The sequence below is a fragment of the Ctenopharyngodon idella genome, chromosome 21, assembly GCF_019924925.1.
Source record: "Ctenopharyngodon idella isolate HZGC_01 chromosome 21, HZGC01, whole genome shotgun sequence".
Lineage (NCBI taxonomy): Eukaryota > Metazoa > Chordata > Actinopteri > Cypriniformes > Xenocyprididae > Ctenopharyngodon > Ctenopharyngodon idella.
This window is the reverse complement of record NC_067240.1, coordinates 17,405,844-17,426,170: the sequence shown is the minus strand read 5'-3', so window position 1 is coordinate 17,426,170 and position 20,327 is coordinate 17,405,844. Positions and strand designations below refer to the sequence as shown.

The 20,327-nt window shown below is 35.4% G+C and overlaps 1 protein-coding gene across 12 annotated transcripts in view; it reads left to right on the top strand.

The window, feature by feature from the left end:
- The window catches only part of nrxn2a (neurexin 2a), a 432,106-nt gene that overhangs the window by 80,838 nt on the left and 330,941 nt on the right, over positions 1–20,327 (top strand). For 9 of the 12 annotated variants that reach the window (XM_051877575.1, XM_051877573.1, XM_051877574.1 and 6 more), the window contains 3 exons: positions 1,305–1,325; positions 13,939–13,968; positions 14,168–14,206. The exons of 1 other annotated variant lie outside the window; for it this stretch is intronic. In XM_051877575.1, the coding sequence (XP_051733535.1) occupies positions 1,305–1,325; positions 13,939–13,968; positions 14,168–14,206 (90 nt within the window). The remainder of the gene's footprint in view (positions 1–1,304; positions 1,326–13,938; positions 13,969–14,167; positions 14,207–20,327) is intronic. 2 more of the 12 variants (XM_051877570.1, XM_051877569.1) reach the window with 1 other exon arrangement.

The window sequence follows — 20,327 nt, the reverse complement described above, 5'->3', positions numbered from 1 at the left end:
TTCGGAGCGCCAAAGTCACGTGATTCCATACGCTGATTCATTACGCTCCGAAGCTTCCTGAAGCAGTGTTTTGAAATCGGCCATCACTAAATAAGTCGTTATTTTGTTTTTTTTGGCGCACCAAAAATATTCTCGTCGCTTTATAATATTAATATTGAACCACTCTTACTCACATGAACTGATTTAAATATGTTGGTAACACTTTACAATAAGGTTCATTAGTTAACATTAGTTAGCTACATTAGTTAACATGAACTAATAATGAACTGCACTTCTACAGCATTTATTAATCTGTGAACTGTGAACTAACATGAACAAACAATGAACAACTGTATTTTCATTAACTAACATTAACGAAGATTAGTAAATACAGTAACAAATGCATTGCTCATGGTTAGTTCACGTTAGTTAATACATTAACTAATGTTTAACCAATGAATCTTATTGTAAAGTGTTACCAATATCTTTTTAGTACATTAATGGATCTTGAGAGAGGAAATGTCATTGCTAGCCATGGAGGCCTCACTGAGCCATCGGATTTTAACAAAAATATCTTAATTTGTGTCCCGAAGATTACAAAGGTCTTACGGGTGTGGAACGCCATGAGGGTGAGTAATAAATGACATTATTTTCATTTTTGGGTGAACTAACCATTTAATGACCATGTGGCCCTTTGCAGGTGTCTGAATGATGTCACATCCTGTCACATGATATTGACCGCATGACTTGATCCAAAATGGTCCCTTTATATTGGTTACTCCGAATGACATCAATGAAATTCATTTTTCCGGATATTCTTTCTCATAAAAAAGCAATGACTTCTACACATAATTTTAATACCATTTTGCAGTATGTTGATATAATATGTTATAAAATCATGCTAGAATAAAAAACATATACATTTATTACATTTTAATTACATTTTAATTTATTTTATTTTAATCACAAATAAAATGGCTGTATTGGCCTTTGGACGGTTAAACCAAATGATCTTTTGACACTTCAAAATCTTTAAAATACATTTATATGTAGCAAAATATAATAAAACCTTTTGGATTCAATAAGAGATCTAGTTGTACTACCTTACATACTTTGAATGTCATATCTTTGTTTTTTATTATTATTAATGCCTTTCGACAAAAAAAAAAAAAAAATGACCCGTCACGTCATTGACCCATATACTATCTTCAGCAATGACATTTATTATGCTCATTATAGTTTGCAACAGCCTGAATGACAAATGCTGTTTTCTGTGTTGTTGATTTATTATTCTCTCTTTTTCTTTCCTATCATTCCTGCTGCAGCTCTCCAGCAAGTTTTGGGAGGTAAGACCAATGTTTCATGTTTTCGTATCTGATAAGCTAGAGCCGATAGTGATGGTGGTGTCATCCTTCCTTGCATTGTCAGTTTGTACTGCAGTTCTGCTGACTGACACGAGTGGACCAAAATCACTCACCTGCACAAGACAGATTCGAAATGTAATTGAGCGACACGTGCCATTTTGCTTGCTGCACCGGCTATAGGCGAGTAAACGCTAGACGGTAGAGTGTTTGTTGTGGAGGATTTTATAATGATCGGTCTCCCGTTTTGCAGGGCCAGAGGCTCGGGGCTCCAGCCCTGCAGCTTTTAAATGATCTCTGAATTAGATCTGCTGAATTAGACCGAGTAAGTGCAACCCAGGCTAGGATTAAGGCAGCTGGCAGTGGTCATGCAAAACCGCTCTGCCATATACAGCTCATGGGGAAGATAAATTGAACTGCAGTTAGGGTGAGAGTAGCGTAGAGATGAATCCTGCAAGGCTTGACACTTCACAACTCACAAGTTTGAATGCTGGAGAAGATCCCAAGTATATATTATTTTTCCAACACCTTCTCTGTGAATGATAAAACTTAAACGCTACGGGTTGTGATGTCCGTCCTTTTGTTTTAGCTCCAAGGACCTCTATATTTTATGTGGATGGATGGGTTACGTCTGAGGCCTGCAGAAATTCATCAACTCGATCTTGATTTCCAAAAGCTAGTGATGAAAAATGTCTCCCTGATCGAAGAGATCCATGATGCCTTGGTTATTTAAAATGTATTATATTGTGCCTCAGAGCTGATGTGATGTCTGGGCTTGAAAATGATGATGTATTGCATTATTCAGCAGATGTTAAAACACTGTTAACAGATACACACTCAAAAAAAATCTTGTTTTTTATTTATTTCTTTTTTTTGTGAGCAGATTGGAAATTAAAACAGCAAGACGGAAATGGCAAAAATTGCCTGTATAATAGTGGCGCAAGTCTGAGGTCTTGCAAAAAGGAGAAGTCTGTTGTGAAAAGGTCTGCTCTATTTAAAATGTACACTCACTGATGTTATTGAAGGACTGTGATCATTGCCAGTGTCTGTATTGTATTCATTCTCAACAGAAGAAGGTTATCTTAAAGGCCACACTGACACTAGTGGATGACAGAGGCCTTCTTTTACAACATGTGCTTTTAGCCTAGACTTTTAATCATCCTCCGTTTCTCTTGTGAAGAGCTCAAGTGCTAGGACTACACGAACATCAAATGGCAAGAATTGGACGGGGATGTGCCATATAAAGCAAGTGCTTGTGTCTTTATTGGATTAAAGCTTTCACACAGTGTCAGCACTTTGTTTCCAGTGCAGAACGCATGAAAACAAAAATGACACTCATTCAAGCAAACTCGCAACCATGCTTTTTTCATCACCTTTTCTGGAATGTGGTGTGACATCTAAACAGCTCGATTTAGGTGTCCCATCAGTTTGTGTATGTACAGCATTAAAATTCTGTCACATGGAGATTCTGTTCGTGTCTGGGTGGACACAGGAAGAAGGAGGTGTTGTAGCAGAAAGCAGGCATGAGAAAATGTGTTTTTGTGTTAGGTCAGATGCTTCAGCCATGTCACTGAAATTACCAGATTAGATCTGTACAGATTTCTGTGATGGTTCGTGTTGGTTTGGCACTAGTCTAGTTGGAGGACCACAGTAAAGTGGTTTGGTTGAAAACAAAACTGGCTGGTGTTAAGGTGGTTAGGAAGCATTCAAAGTTAGGTAATATGCAGCACTTAAAACATTTCAGCAGGGATTTCTGTTCAAATCATCATTATATTTTACTCATTCATGTGTATTTATAATTAAACCTCAAATTCAAATAGAAATGATTAGAAATTCTTTAAGAAGTTTAATGCATTTTTTTTTTAAATTAATCCAAAGATGGATTTAAATATCTTAAATAGTAAAGACATTATAATGTTACACACAATTTCAAATAAATCATTTTGAACTTTCCATTTATCAGTGAATCTTTTAAAAAATCTGTTTACTCAAAAATAATAAGAAGCACAATTGTTTTCAACATTGATACGAATATTGAAATTTTTCTTGAGCACTAAATCAGCATAATCAGAGAATTATAGGAATAAATAAATGACATTATAAAATATATTAAAAGAGAAAACAAATTTAATTGTAATAATATTTCATGATATTACTGTTTTTACTGTATTTTGATCAAATAAATGCATCAATGCTTTGAGTAGGGGTGTAACGGTACACAAAACTGACGGTTCGGTACGTACCTCGGTTTTGAAGTCATGGTTCGGTTCGGTACAGCAGAGGGAGAAAACAACAAAATTGCTTTTTTTTTTTTTTAAATTAAACAGGAGTTTACTGAACAAACTGTGTCTCTGTCTTTAATTGAATTCAATTATAAATAAGTTTCTTAAGGATAAAAAAAAAAAAAAAAAAATCTCAGTTAATGCTGTAAACTATAGGGAGCCCTTACTTACACATTACTATAATATTAAAGGTTAACCACGGAGCCCAAACTATTAACCTAAATTCAGTTGCTATTTATCTTTAGATATAATAATCAACTCTCAAATAACAAATTGTATGCAAACGTAAACTGCACATAAGGCAGTTTTTGCATTTAACTTTTAAATCTAATTATAAACTTGTAAAATGTTTTTACTCCAATTCGTTGTTGAATCATTTACACAGTGGTCATTTTAATGACAGATTTATTTAAACATACATTAAATAATCAAGACATAAACAAGTAAAGTAAAATATAATGAATATATAGGCTAATATAGGGCATATAGTTAGCGAAAGAGTTAATTTCTCTGGCGAACAAACAAGCTGTGGACTCAGCTGAGGTAAATGCTACGTGACACAGTATTTACAAGCTGTTTTATTGACGTCTTTCCGCTGTTTAAACATTGATTGAGCGATTACATGAGATATTATATGTTTCAGTAAGTTGTACTATATCTTTCAACGTACCTTCAGATGTTCATTCAACCAGTATTAAACAGGAAGAGATTATAGCGTTTACTCATGCTCCACGCTGCCGCTTAAAATGAGGCGCCTGTGCAGTGATCTGTCACGCCACATTAAAGACCGTCAAAAAAATCAGAATTTCATGATAAAATGGACAGAATTCGAAAGATGACACTTTGTTTCTTATCAAAAGTAACAAAATGTGCAGGTTATTGTGGTTAATGGTGGTTAGGCTACAACGCTGTATATTTGTTGTGTAGATCCAATAGGCCAGGGCTGGGCACGTTCGGGACGCCATGAGAGTATCGCGGTAGGTACCGTGGGTGGTGTATCGTGGTTTTTCGGTTCGGTTTGAATATCGTTACACCCCTATTGATGAGCATAAGAGACTGGATGACAACAATTTCAGTGCACAAGCTGTTTTCATCCAGTCAATGTTATTGACCTCATAAATATGCAACATATATGCAAATAAGAGTGTAAATATACAAATAACAGTGTTTACAAATGTACAGTGTGAAATTTTGAAACATGACTACCCAGGATTAATTACTAGCCCAGGGTTAAGTATGAGCAGTGAGAAGCAGATAGATAACGCAGAATTACGTTCAGTCAGGGTTTAAAAAATATTTCTTGATCCCTGCAGGATGCCGTGTTTTACTACTTGTTACTTTGTGTTGAGGTCATATTTGACGGTGTGCGTGTGGACAGCATGTTTTGGGATATTGAGATGCCTCAGTTAGCTGTCTGTGCTCTCATGCATACCATGAGCTTCAGGATGTTTACAGCCTTATCATACCTCTGCTTCCATCCTTAGAGGAAAAGCTCTTATGTCATTGCTGCTCACTTAGGCACCGGTGCCAGTTTTGAGAGCCGGAGCGTAATCTGAAGCTTGGCTCTTCTGCATCCAACTTTTGCTCCAGTTAGGCAACATAGAGCAGGTTTGACCGCAGTGACCATGACCGTCAGCGCCCCGTGAGAGGCATGTGAGGACGTCAGAAGAGAGGGTACAGCTGGCTCTGCCATGCCCAATTCTCCCAGTGCCTTAGTGACCTTGACATAATCCTCCATCTGAAGGAAAACCTCCAGGAGTTTTTAGACTAATCCCTCACTGCATATTCAGGAGTTTTTTTATTCAGTGCTGTGCAGGAGCTAATCAGTGATCAGGTTTTGATATGCAGTAGATAGAGAATCTGTTATGGCTCAGAGTTTTAGATGCTGAGCATTTGCAAAGCATCCTGCCACCAGTAGCTTATGGGACTCTGACAGTCACTTGCTTCATGAGAAATATTAGTATTCACTGATGAAGGTAGCAATGTGATTTTTCTCTTTTTATAATGCTTATGGGGGTGCAGCGGATCAGATTTATTATATGATCCGTATGGATCCTGTTCCACGGTTCGGCACACGTGATAAATTGCTAAGTTTAAAGTCGGCATAGTCTTTTCTTCTCTATTATGACGTATAACCAAGTGAAGCTGCTTCTCAAACAAGAAAAAATATAGGGCAGGACTTTTATCCTTTGGGATTTGATTGGAACATTGTTCGCTGCAGTCGGTTATGTCTTAAGTGAACGTAAACAGTTGAGAAAGAAAACCCATGTGTATCAGTATATTGAATCCATGCACTAGGTCTTAAAGTGACAGCAGCCTAATGTAACTGCTGCCGTCTGTCATTTAATGTTAATCGAAAAACAAATCGAAAAAACAAGCTATGCTTTTTGTTACATCAAATTAAAAAAAAAAAAAATCCAGCACACAATCTCTTAAAACCTAAAGGTTTTTTTATAGGTTTTATGATAAACCTTTAACATTCATGGAACCTTTCCGATGCACAAAAGATTCTTTATAGTTCAAAAGGGTGAAAATTATAAAATTTTCACCCTTATTTTCACCAATTACTAAAATGTTCTTTACACTAAATGTTCTAATCTCTTATCTTGAAATAACATGGTCCTGAATTAATATCTCAAAGTAATTGTTGTCTTGAATATAATAATCTTGAAATAATAAGCTGAGATATTTCAAAATGAGACATCTCAAAATGATGAGATCATGTCTGATTATTTTGAGTTAGTACTATATTACTACTATCATTATTTCAAAATAATTTTGAGATCTCATTTTGAAATACCGTTTCAAAACAACATTTTAATTATTTTAAGATATCTCAATATTTTGAGATGGTTTAGGAGATATATCGGTAACACTTTACAATAAGGTTCATCTGTTAACATTTGTTACTGTATTTGTTAATGTTAGTTACTAAAAATCCAGCTCTTCATTATTTGTTCATGTTAGTTCACCGTGCATTAACTAATGTTAACAAATACAACTCTTGATTTTATTAATGTGTTAGTAAATGTTGAAATTAACATTAACAAAGATCAATAAATGCTGTAGAAGTGCAGTTCATTATTAGTTCATGTTAACTAATGTTTGAATGATGAATCTTATTGTAAAGTGTTACCGATATTACATTTATTTAAGGTATACTACACCTAGATACCAACTCAAAAAAAAAAAAAAAAAGACTCAAATTATTATTATTATTTTTTTTAAATGTATGTCAAATTGAGTTTGTATCTTGGGGTATCCTTTAAAAAACAAGATTCTATCTAATTTTATTTTATTTTGATGTGGCAGAAACTGACTTCCATAGAATTCAGTAAGCTAGCAAGCATCATTTTGCCTTGTTTCCACAGCAACGTAGTGATAGGCCAAAATGTAAGGATGGAATTATTTGGAGTAAATCCCGTAATTACTTTTTTTTTTGTTTGGATGAATGTTAGGAAACAGCAAAGGCCAATATTCTAAATGATATTTCTAGTTGAGTGTCTGTTGAATTTTACTATTTTCACCAAGAGGTGCATATTAAATCATCCCATACATTTTGCAATATGCATTTTATGGGCCGAAACATTCCTTGTAATGGAAACACGTTAACCTAAACAAGCTGTTTTGATTGCCTGGCATGAATTATTTATTTATTTATTTTATTTACTCGCTTTTCATTATTCCTGCATGCAATTCAATACTCGCTTGCCATTTAAAAAAATATCTCCCCTCTTCCAGAAAACAATTTATGAGGTAAACATTTTTTATGGCTATGTTATTGACCCATTTAAACAAATTGAACTCTTGAAAACCACTTTTATCCAGATTAAGCCAGACAGGTGGAGGTGAACGGCCATGATAACAGAGCAGGAACAAGAGCAGAAGTGTGAGAGTGAGTGAGGCAGGCAGGCAGACAGAAAGAAGCGGAAGGGAGTGGGTTAGTTGCGCCGCCAACGTCATACTAAGGGAGACACGGGAGCCTGTTGCTATGCCAACGCAGATGGGCCACCGCATTTCAATTCAGACGTCCGCAGCAGGCCTCTCCACGTCAGACAGTGCTGTGCAGGCAATGACGCCTTGCATTTGCATTCTCAGAAAATAAATGTTTACATGAAGCATACGCTCCTTTTTAAAATACCAACACCTCAAGGCTACCGCTGCTCCGTCCGCTGTTCTGCTCACTGGGTACGCAGCCGCTCTACCTGTTTCATATTAAAATGTGCATCGCTGGGAGGGAAGTGAGACTTCTCCATGAGCCATTACTGTCCGTCTTTGTATCCCTTGGTTAAATTAGCTGAATAAATCGGTCCCTCTCACAAATTGGAGAGAGCGAGTGAAATTGACGGTTGTGGGAGAGTGACTGATCGTTGGTCGCACGTGAAACGGACGAATGGAAAAATTCTTTAATGCAACGCAGCGTAGAAGTGTGAGACCGAAATCAATTAATATTTAATAATTATTTCTGACTGTGTGCTTGTTCCTTTTAGTTAAGGCTGTTGAGCAAGAAATCTGAATGTAAACACATTGTAAATGCCTCCATTTCACAGTAGAGCGGCTCCGTAAGCTTTTTTTTCACTGTGCCGACCGTTGTTTAAATATTTGTTAACAAGGTGTGTGTTGTTTTTTAATTCCCGGCTGGTTGTGTGCTCCCTTGCTATCTGTTGATGCAGTTGGCTTTTTCGCTGTACTCCATTACATCCCAGTTTGTAGGTAATTTCATCTTCATTTTTCAAATTTGAGAAGTCACTGTGGCATAAACTGTTATGCGAAACAGATGTGACAGCTGAGATGTGACTAGTGACGGATGGCACTTTTATAGGCTTTTGTGACTGAAATTAGAATGAATGAGGCAGAAGAACACCATTTCAGGTGGCAGAATGAAACTGCTAAAACACGCAGAAGCAAAGTCTGGATATGGGGTCATTTATGAATAAAAGAAGTTCACTTTATGTGTCTGAAAGTGTGAGAGGCTCATAAATGATGTATGATCTTCAAAGGCGACGCCTCTTAGTTTATGGGCATTATAACATAAGGTGTCACCTCTCCAGACCAGATAACTACTGCATCTAGACACTTGAGGAATGACATGTTTGCAGTTTTTGATGGATGAATGAAAGAATAGATTAGACAGAAAAGATGGATTGTTAGATGGTTTGTTGTGTGTATATATAGATAGATTTGCTTTGGCCAGTTTGCTTCATTGATGTTCATGTTTAAGGTTTATTAATATCATAACCTTTAAATTGAATTTGTCTTATTGTTTTGAAAATGTTTGGATTAAATAGGATTGAACTGAATTCAGTTCCTTTTAATGGGCAATTTTAGGTACTCTGATGTTCAAATGCAGAACTCATTATTCACTCATAATCAGAAGGTACAAATTCAATGCCTTTTTTTTTTTTTTTTTTAAATAAACATAAATTTAGGTTAAAATTTATAATTGAATGGACCATGTATATTTTAACTGCTGGTCAACATTTCAAGTTCAGAAATTTCACCATTTTTATTACCCTTTTGCCTTCACTGGCATTTAAAATTGTAACCTTTTTCAATGCCTCTGCGGTGACTCTGACAAATGACTTTTTAAATGTACAAATAGTCCATGCGCCCTCTCCATTAATATAAAATCGTAAAAGCTACATGAATAAAAATTGCAATTATAAAAGAATTAGCGAAATGCTGTTTAAAATGGTTTTAGATGGAGTACGGCACGTTACACCGCAGGACATGTCTGCAAAAAAGTATTTAATACCAGCTAACCCTGTGCTGAAATTCTTCTCGAACTTTGCCTTGACAAAACATCTTTTTTGAGCAGGTACTAAAATATAATTTGTTATAATATGCAATAATATGCAATAATATAATATAATATAATATAATATAATATGCTGTATTGTATTGTATGAATAATATAGCCTACTTTGAATAGTCATATTATATATTTTAATATTTAAATGAGCAAAGGAAATATCCCAGGGCTGTTAACACTTGTAATGCATGGATACTAATATAATGTGTTAAAATATGATGTTATGCTATACCAGTGATTCCCAACCATTTTCTTGCCACATCACAGTTTTGATAAGTAAAATATCCCACGGCACACCACTATGCACTAAAACAACAAAATTGCACAAACATGCACTGCTTCCAAAGGCATATTAAAACTGTATATCATATTAAAAGTAGCTCTAACATTTAATGTGAAACTTGAGCTTAAGCCAGGTAGGAACACAATAGCCACGTACACACTGTAAGTTTCAGGAGTGACAACCGCATTTAAATACTTGAGTGAATCCCCTAAATTATCGTTATATGTATGTACGGAACATGACTTTCTCTCGAAACTCGATGATTGACAGCTTGGAAACCATAGCAATGTTCTGGCGACAAAATACTTGTTATTTTTCAAAGCAGAGAGGACGGACGCGTTGTGTTTTGTTTATGCTTGTAAAGACTTCTTCACAGAGCACGCTCTGGCGGTGTTGCCATGTTCATTAATGTCGAATTTTTGAGCTTGTTGTTTAAGCTCGGCTCATAAAGCTATCGAGTTTACGGAGTTATTAAAGTGAGCAGACGCAGGTCGCAATATTTTGGTCTTATTTTCCGCTTAACACATTTCGATTTATTTCAGTTTATCATGGGTTTGTTCTTGTTCACTGTTTTTCTAGAAAGATCTGGCAACACTCAGTGCTCGTACTGCTTTCCCTGTGATTTCTTCACTGCAAATACAGAAGAGAGAAACATCTGTGACACACGTTAAAAATGTCATTAACAACTAGTTGTTTAGTTCGGTTCCGTACACACTGCATAGAATTTCTGTAAATGTGGTTGTCACTACCTGTATTTTTCGGGAGTTAATACGGTTATAGAATGCGGTTGTCACTCCCATATTTTACTGAATTCTGTGTGTACAGAACGCGATTAAGCACTAAGAGGTGAACTGACAACCGAATTTAGCTGCAGCGTGTACGTGGCCAATATGATGTTGTTGGTGATGATGATAAAGCAACACATTTACATACTGTTGCTGTCGGGTGGAAACCTCATATTTTTTAAATAATTAAACAGTGTCATCAATGTTGGTATTATGGCTTTATATATGTCAAACATGTGTATGTGTCATTATAATTTTAAAGGGTTAGTTCACGCAAAAAATGAAAATTCTTTCATTAATTACTCACCCTCATGTCATTCCAAACCCGTAAGACCTTCATTCATCATCGGAACACAATTTAAGATATTTTTGATAAAATCTGATGGCTTGTGAGGCCTGCATTGAGAGCAAGTTAACTTAGACTTTCAAACGCCCATAAAGGTACTACCAAACATATTTAAAACAGTTCATGTGACTACAGTGGTTCAATCTTAATGTTATGAAGCGACGAGAATACTTTTTGTGCACCAAAAAAAACAATATCTAGCACTCGTCACTGAACTAAACACTGCTTCATGAAGCTTCGAAGCTTTACAAATCTTTTGTTTTGAATCAGTGGTTTGGAGCATGTATCAAATGATCTCAAACTGCCAAAGTCATGTGATTTCAGTAAACAAGGCTTCGTTGCGTCATAAGTGTTTTGAAATTTCAATGGTTCACATGACTTTGGCAGTGCTTCGAACCACTGATTCGACACATAAGATTCGTAAAGCTTCGAAGCTTCATGAAGCAGTGTTTTGAAATCGCCCATCACTAGATATTGTTGAATAAAGTTGTTATTTTGTTTTTTTGGTGCACAAAAAGTATTCTCGTCACTTCATAACATTAAGGTTGAACCATTGTAGTCACATGAACTGTTTTAAATATATTTTTAGTACCTTTCTGGGCGTTTGAAAGTCTAAGTTAACTTGCTCTCAATGGAGGCCTCACTGAGCCATCAGATTTCATCAAAGATATATTAATTTGTGTTTGAAGATGAACGAAGGTCTTACGGGTGTGGAACGACATGAGGGTGAGTAATTAAAGACAGAATTTTCATTTTTGGGTGAACTAACCTTTTGACATTTTATGAAAATTGAGCTCAGCTGGAGTTGTAAGGTTTTTGACCAGCAAATGACATATTTTGTCTGTCACTGGAATAGCCGCATCTAAGACCGTATTGCATTGCATTCGCATTATACGTTCATCAACTTACAGGTTATAAAGTTTATTGTAGCTAGCTATATGTGCGCTCAGTTTTTCTGGTTGATGAATACATTTGGACAATTTGACTGACAGTTTGAGGATCCAATAGAGTTACAAGGTTTTGTCACAAGCTCTTTTAAATCCTTTTCATCTGCTAAATATTTTTAAAACCCACATACAGGCATAAAGGATGACAAATAGCATTGATTTTTAAAAATAAAATAAAACAAATATGATGAGATATGAGGTTTCTGCCTGACAGCGACAATATATTCTTAACTGTATAGAATTTATTTTATTTTATTTATTTTTTGGCATTTGGTAATTATCCACAGCACACTTGACACACTTGGCACAATGGTTGGGAAACACTGAATTATACTGTAATATGCTATATCATAATTGTACTTTAAATGACTTTGAATAATATTTAAATATTTAACTGAGCAAATTTAATATTGAAATATAATATATTTGAATATTTAAACTGGTGGTAATACATTAATATAAAATAAAATAATATAATGACTTTGAATAGTCATATCATATATTTGAATATTTAAATAAGCAAAGACAATAACCCCTTACTTGTTCTGTAGCGCTTGCATTAGTCTTGCACAGCGTTCAGATACCGCCATTGTGCTTTCCTTAGATATTGTCTGTGCATCATTGTTTACTGTATCCCTTGCCATTTCACATATTGTAATTCTCCATGAGTTGCAGCTCTTGTTCTGTTCTCAAAAAGCAAACCATCTTTTATCGTCTCGCTCCCTTCATTTGTGATAATTTTTTTATGGAATTGGCTGCACAATGAATAGTAACTCCCAGTTACAATGATCTATTCTACAGTCGTGTTATCTCCCTAATAGAGTGCAGCATAGAAGTAGCAGGGCAAGCGACGGTACCGCGGTAATTGTCAAGGAATCACACAGGAACATCAGAGAGAACAATGGCGCTATAACTCCGCTTTCTATAATCATAATATTCCTTTGTTTCAGGGAAATGAAACGCATAGGCAATGAGAGCTCCAAGCAGGCCCGGCCTCTTTAAATCCGGGATTGTTTTTGCCATGTGGTTCCTTGGAGGTGCATTTGGAATTTGAAGGAAACATTCTCTATTTTCAATTAAATATCGTCTTGAATGCGGTTCAGTTCACCAGAGAGCGTTCGCAGCTAATGTGTGGCATTCCTGAAGGTAATCTTATTCCTCACAACATGGAATAAGCGTGTAAAGGCGTAAATGGAGTTAATGTGGATTTTCGCGAAGCTCCCAGCTGATGCATTATATTTCTAATCTTATTGGTGTGCCTTTGCTTTCCAGTTTGCTTACTGCGTTCAATATTTAATACATCCTGATAGACATCTCACCAGTTTCCTGTGCCTGACCCCACCATTTCGGTCGGCTCTCATCTGGATTTGCATAGCAATTCCTCCTGATTGTCTTCTGCATTTCTGTACGACTCTCCATCCCATTAGTCGGAGTAAACAGCAACTACTGCACCATGATTACAGAACTCAAACTGCCGGATAATGGCTCCCGCATCGGTGTGTGTAATTGATTGGTATTGAGCTGTCAAGCTGCATACATTATTACAGTGCTGAAATCAACTCGCAGGCTTTTGTCTGTTAGTAAGACGATAGACTGTCTGGGACTGGTTGCCTCTGTGCGCTTGGGAGAATTTATCTTGGTCCCCGCTGCTTTTTATGAGACATTTCTCCACTGCTTTCTGATCTCTCTTTGCTATTTTATGAGACTGTGGCTTTCGAATGCAACATTTATGGGTGTAACTGCTATAGCATAGAAGCGTATGATCTAAGGAATGCTATCTGCCAAACACTAAATATGTGCTCCATTAGGAGAAAAAGCATTTTTTTTGTGAGCAAGTGCCTTTTTGGCACTTGTGCCAATTGAAATGCTTTTTTCCTTACCCTTTCCCTTCCCTTCCTTCCTTTTTCCCTCTTCAGCACCTCTTATTGCCCCCTACCTTTGAAAAAGTGTGTGTTTATTTTACCTTCCTCCTTTTTTTTTTCTCCCTCCCCTTTGGTTTCCTTCAAATTCGGCATCCATGTTTGCCTCAGGATGTCTGTCACAAACTGCAGTCAAACGTTGTGACAATGCTTTTCGTTTCCGCCCGTGCCTTTTTTATGACCCTCTTATTTCTTTTTTCCTTTTTCCTGTTTTTTCCTTCAAGGTCTGGCGCACCTGACGGTAAAGAGCCAAGGTATGGGGCCTCTCCCATTTCTTTTTTCTTTTTTTTTAATTCCCCCTTTTTTGTACCTAACCCTTGCTTCCACAACTCATTTAATCTACTTTTTTCCCTTCCATTTCTTTGTCCCGTTGGTTTCTGTGCCCTTTCATTCTCTGCTATCTGTGTGTTCTCCATGTGCGTCTCCTCACCCCTGTCCTGTCCACTGGCCCAGCCCCAGGAGCAGCTCCTCTGATGGCCACTCCTGCAGCAGGTAACGCTCTTACGCTCTCCCTCACATGTTTGTTTTGGTCCTGGTGTTGTGCGGTCACAAACCGTACCCAGAATGCACAGAGCCAGAGCTCTGCTGTCATTCTAGCTGTTTGGCTCTATAAAAAAAAAAAAAGAGTAGTTTTGATTGAAAGCTGCCGATTGAATGTGTATTTTTTTTTTTTTTTTTTTAAATGTCCTAATTGATTTTATTTCATTTTCTTTCTTTATTATCGGTGTGTACTTGAACTGCAAATAATGTACCCGTTTGAAATGTTTCTTGCCTCTTCTTTCAGCTGAAACGACTCATTGTGGTGGCTGATAACTGTCATTATACTATCTATTATACACTTCACGTTCTTTTATCTGCATGTTCACTGAATTGCAGTGTAGTCAGGCTAAGCTTTAAAACTGCAATTATTTTTTTATAAGAGTAGTCTACTGTGCTGCCGTTTGAAATGCAAAAACGCTTCAGTCAGACATATTTATCTAACAAATTTAGACAGAGCACACTCCCTGTCTGCTGCAATAACAGAAGGCAGCTTGATTCCTTGATTCCCTTACTGACCTGTCAATCTTAATTACTTCAAGTGATTACAGGCCTATGTGAGATAAGCAGGGTTTGCTAATTGCAGGATTTGCTAATGATTGGTTCATGAAGCTCATATGAGGATGTATGTCTTCATCAAAATGTCCCATGTGATATCCACACACACACACATACAAAAAATCTGTATTACTTTTATATTTTAATTAATAATTGTTTAATTCATGTTTTTAAAATATATGCAGTATAAGAAAATATATTTTTTAAAATTCAACTATTTATCGTTCATTCAAAAGTTTGGGGTCATATTTTTTTTTTTTTTTTTGTGAAAGAGAAATTAATCCTTTATTCAGCTCAGAACCTTTAAATTGATCAAAAGTGACAGCAAACACATTTATAATGTATCCTAAAAAAAAAAAATGAGCGGCACAACCATTTTCAGCTGTGATAAGTTTGCTGATCACCAAATCAGCATATTAGAATGATTTCTGAAGGATCATGTGACACTGAAGACTGGAGTAATGATGCTGAAAATTCAGCTTTGACATCACAGGAATAAATTACATTTTAAAATATATTCAAATAGAGTTTTCTTTTATTGTAACAAAATATTTCTGTTTTACTGAATTTTGTTAAAATAAATATCATTCACTGTAAGAAAAATCCCTGTTGAATTACAGTAAACTACTGACAACTACATTTGCCAGCATTAAGCTGTAATTTTACAGTGTGCCTTCTGTAATCTGCAACAACAGTTTATTACTGTAAAAAACAAGACAGTACTGTGCTGTAGAAAACATAAGCTGTACAGTATAATACTGGTAGGTGTTTGGTTGCCATTATGCTATGTAAAATTTGTATTTTTAAAATGAAAACCACTGAAAATTGCTTGCAAGCAAATGGCTCGAACAAGAGATGGCTTTAAAACATGCTTTTATTATTAAAGTGACTCATTACAAATACATTCATTAAGTGATCCTATTTCCACTTCACCGGTGAGACTGGGCTGAACAGAACACAATGCTGTGATTTCACGTGACTAAATAAAGCCCCACTCAAAGTCCATGAGTTTTATTTATTTATTTATTTATTTTTATAAGGGTGGCCACAGTTGGATTCACAGTTGTTGTGCTTCCTTGTCTTCTTGGACACCACCTTCACCTGGCTGGCCTTTGTTCCCCTCTGATAGTTCACACCAATGAAGCACCTAAAATGTAATAACAGAAAAATATTAGGTGATATTAGGTGAAATATTAAGATATTAGGTGAAATAAGTAAACATTAATTGCACTTAAGATGGACAAACCCAACTGCAATTAACTTATAAATATTCTAAGTTGTTGCCATTATGGTAGGGCTGCTCGATTATGGCAAAAATCATAATCACGATAATTTTGGTCAGTAATAATTGATAATTTTTGAAATCGCTATTATTGGTGGGTTATATGTTATATACAGTATCTCACAGAAGTGAGTACACCCCTCACATTTTTGTAAATATTTTATTATATCTTTTCATGTGACAACACTGAAGAAATGACACTTTTCTACAATGTAAAGTAGTGAGTGTACAGCTTGTATAACAGTGTAAATTTGCTGTCCCCTCAAAATAACTCAACACACAGCCATTAATGTCTAAACCGGTGGCCACAAAAGTGAGTACACCCCTAAGTAAACATGTCCAAATTGGGCCCAATTAGCCATTTTCTGTCCCCGGTGTCATGTGACTCGTTAGTGTTACAAAGTCTCAGGTGTGAATGGGGAGCAGGTGTGTTAAATTTGGTGTTATCGCTCTCACTCTCTCATACTGGTCACTGGAAGTTCAACATGGCACCTCATGGCAAAGAACTCTCTGAGGATCTGAAAGAAAGAATTGTTGCTCTACATAAAGATGGCGTAGGCTATAAGAAGATTGCCAAGACCCTGAAACTGAGCTGCAGCACGGTGGCCAAGACCATACAGCGGTTTAACAGGACAGGTTCCACTCAGAACAGGCCTCGCCATGGCCGACCAAAGAATTTGAGTGCACAAAAACTATTACTATAGGTTAACTAATGTAAGAAAAAGTTCCTCAAAACTGATACAGAAGACAAGTCAGCAGTACAGTAAGAACAAAGAAACTAATTACAAACAAAACCGACAAATAAATACAACAGAACGAAAATACAAATTAAATAAACAGTGCTTTAAGTTTTTCAGGAAGATGTACTAACAGTGATATTCAAGTAATAGACAACAGAAATTAAATAAAGTAATCAAATGTAAAATAACTGCTGTATACAGTAAATATAGACTAATCTTGTTAAAACTACAAAAGTTATTCATTCGAGAGCAGTGAATGATTTTATTTTTGTCTTTTGTTGTTTGATTAACATTAATGACTGCAGCATGTTTATTAGGCTGCTGCCACTTTTTTATTATATTTTTTAATTAGGCTGCTGTCACTTTAAGAGCTGCACAGATCCAATATACTGTTACACATGCGTTTTCTGTCCCAACTGTTTATATTGTGTATGCTATTTGATGGTTTAGGTGCGTATCTGAATTCCACAGTATACTTTTCTTATGCGTGTTCCGCCCTGTCTCAGAGTGCGCACACAGAAAGCTGCCTAGGGAACAGTATCTCTAATGAGCTTTTAATATCACTGTTTAATATCAAGCACGTCCCGCAGTTTAGCAACAGTAGACTGTGTTTTATAATACTCGCTTATTCGGCTGATTTGGATGTGAAGTTTGGCTTAGGGAGGAACGAAAATGCACTACTCTGAAGGACATGATGGTATGCTGGACGGAATGCAGCAACGCCACAATAATTGTTTTACCTCGTTTATCTTGTTTTCATATTCATTGAAAGACAAAATTTAATTACGATTAACTGTGCAGCCCTACATTATGGCAGTATCGGAGTTGTCTTTATTTCAACTTTGATTTGAGGCATTATAAAAGACCTTAGTCTCTTTGAGTAAAGCATTGTATTACTGTTTAGTTTTCCTAGATAAAAATATCTGTTACATTGCTGTCCTAAAATAAAAATAAATAAAAATAAAATAAAAATCTCATTCTTTACCTCCCTCTCGCCACCTCTCTCTCTCTTTATTTCTCCCAAAGTGCCTCAAAGCAGCTAACCATGTTAGTTGATTGGATTGTTCAGACTGGTCGTGCTGTGGCATGGAGCTCTACACATGGCTGGTGCAATGATAGTTTGATAGTTCAAGTTTAACAAGAAGAACAGAACTGCCAGTAATAAAACCTTGCAGACTGTGTTTTTTTGTTGACCTCTCAGGAACAGCAGTGATGCTATTTCTAACAAATACAGGCTGATGGGACATTGTGAAATTTGATGAAACTTTAGGAGAGCCGTGGGAGAGGAGTGCATGGCTCCTGTTTTTGTCAGTTCTTTTCTTCCTGTTAAATTTGATTGCAGAATACAATCTAACAGACAGTCAGACTATCATTGCACCAGCGTTGTGTAGAGGTATACGCAGTGACATGGTCAGTCTGAAATGTCCCATCCCTTAACAAAGCTGTGCTTTGAGGTGATTCTATGTTTGAGAGAAATAAAGAAAGAGAGAGGTGGGCAGGGAGGTAATGAGAATTACTCAATTCAAAAACATGCAGTGTAATAATACATTCGGTCTGAACCCAGTGTTACAATTGAATGCACATTCCTGCTTAAACTTAGGCCTAGTCCACATGTACATGGGTATTTTATAAATGTATAAATATAAAGTTTTTCCTTCTTTGTTTAAAAAGGAAAAGGAAAAAAAAGCGTCCACATGAAAACGCAAAAACATGCTATGAAGTGCTGTCAAGAGCAGGCTAAACCAACAGGCAGAGGTGGGTAGAGTATCCAAAAACTGTGTTCAAGTAAAAGTACAAGTCCTTATAGAAATATTTACTCAAAGTAAAAGTGAAAGTAATAATCTTAATTGTTACTTGATTAGGAGTAAAAAAGTATCCAATGAAAAAAACTACTCAAGTAGCTAGTTACTTTGTAACATTTATATATATATATATATATATATATATATATATATATATATATATATATATATATATATATATATATATAATATACACACACACACACACACACTACCATTGAAAAGTTTGGGATCGGTAAGATTTTTAATGTTTTTAAAAGAAGTTTTGTCTGCTCAACAAGGCTGCATTTATTTAATTAACAATACAGTAAAAACAGTAATATTGTGAAATATTACAATTTAAAATAACTGTTTTCTGTTTGAAAATATTTTAAAAAGTAATTTACTCCTGTGATGGTAAAGCTGAATTTTCAGCATCATTACTCCAGTCTTCAGTGTCACATGATTCTTTAGAAATCATTCTAATATGCCGATTTGCTGCTCAAGAAACATTTATTGTGTACAATTTTACAAAATATTTATGTACAATTTTTTTTTTTTTTTTTTTTTTCAGGATTCTTTGATGAATAGAAAGCTCAAAAGAACAGCATTTATTTGAAATATAATCTTTTGTAACATTATAAATGTCTTTACTGTCACTTTTGATAGATTTAATGCATCCTTGCTGAATAAAAGTATTAATTTCTTGAATTTATTTAAAAAAAAAAAAAAAAAAAAAAAATTCTTACTTACCCCAAACTTTTGAACGGTAGTGTATAATGTTACAAAAGCTTTGTATTTCAGATAAATGCTGTTCTTTTGAACTTTCTATTCATCAAGGTATCCTGAAAAAAAAAAAAAAAATTACACAACTGTTTTTAACATTGATAATAATCATAAATGTTTCTTGAGCAGCAAATCATCATATTACAATGATTTCTGAAGGATCATGTGACACTGAAGACTGGAGTAGTGATGCTGAAAATTCAGCTTTGATCACAGGAATAAATTACTTTTTACTATATATTCACATAGAAAACAGATATTTTAAATTGTAATAATATTTCACAATATTACTGTTTTAATTAAATAAATGCAGACTTGGTGAGCAGAAGAGACTTTTAAAAGTGTTAAAAATCTTACCAATCCCTAACTTTTGAACAAAAATACAGTAGTATGTTATTATTTAGATAGATATTTAAATTATTATTATTATTATCATAATTAGATATCTTTGCAACAAACACAGAAAGACAAGCATTATTTCTGGCATCTGTAGCCCGAATATAATTGCATGTCCTTTACTTTGTATAGCTAATAACGTATACAGCTATTTGAAAGAAGAAAGAGAGAAACAACCAGCTCGCGCTCATAACGCTGAACATCTGAACACAAACAATGATCAAATACACAATGACGGATCTTCTTCCGTCAGTTCTCCAACAAATAGTCAAATGTATATTTCTGCAGGCGCATGTAAACTGGTTAACTCTGTTTTATTTTCAAGATGAACAGGTCGCCGGCGCCGCCACTGCGCAACCGCGGGTGTTCATTTCATACCCTCTTAACATTGGTATCTTATTTAATGTATAAATCAAGATATATGTATAAAAAAAGGTAAGGAAATGCTACATACTTCATTATCATGGCTTAATAATAATCTGTTTGGTTGTAAAATGTAATCTATTGGCTGTATGAATTGAAATCAAATGATA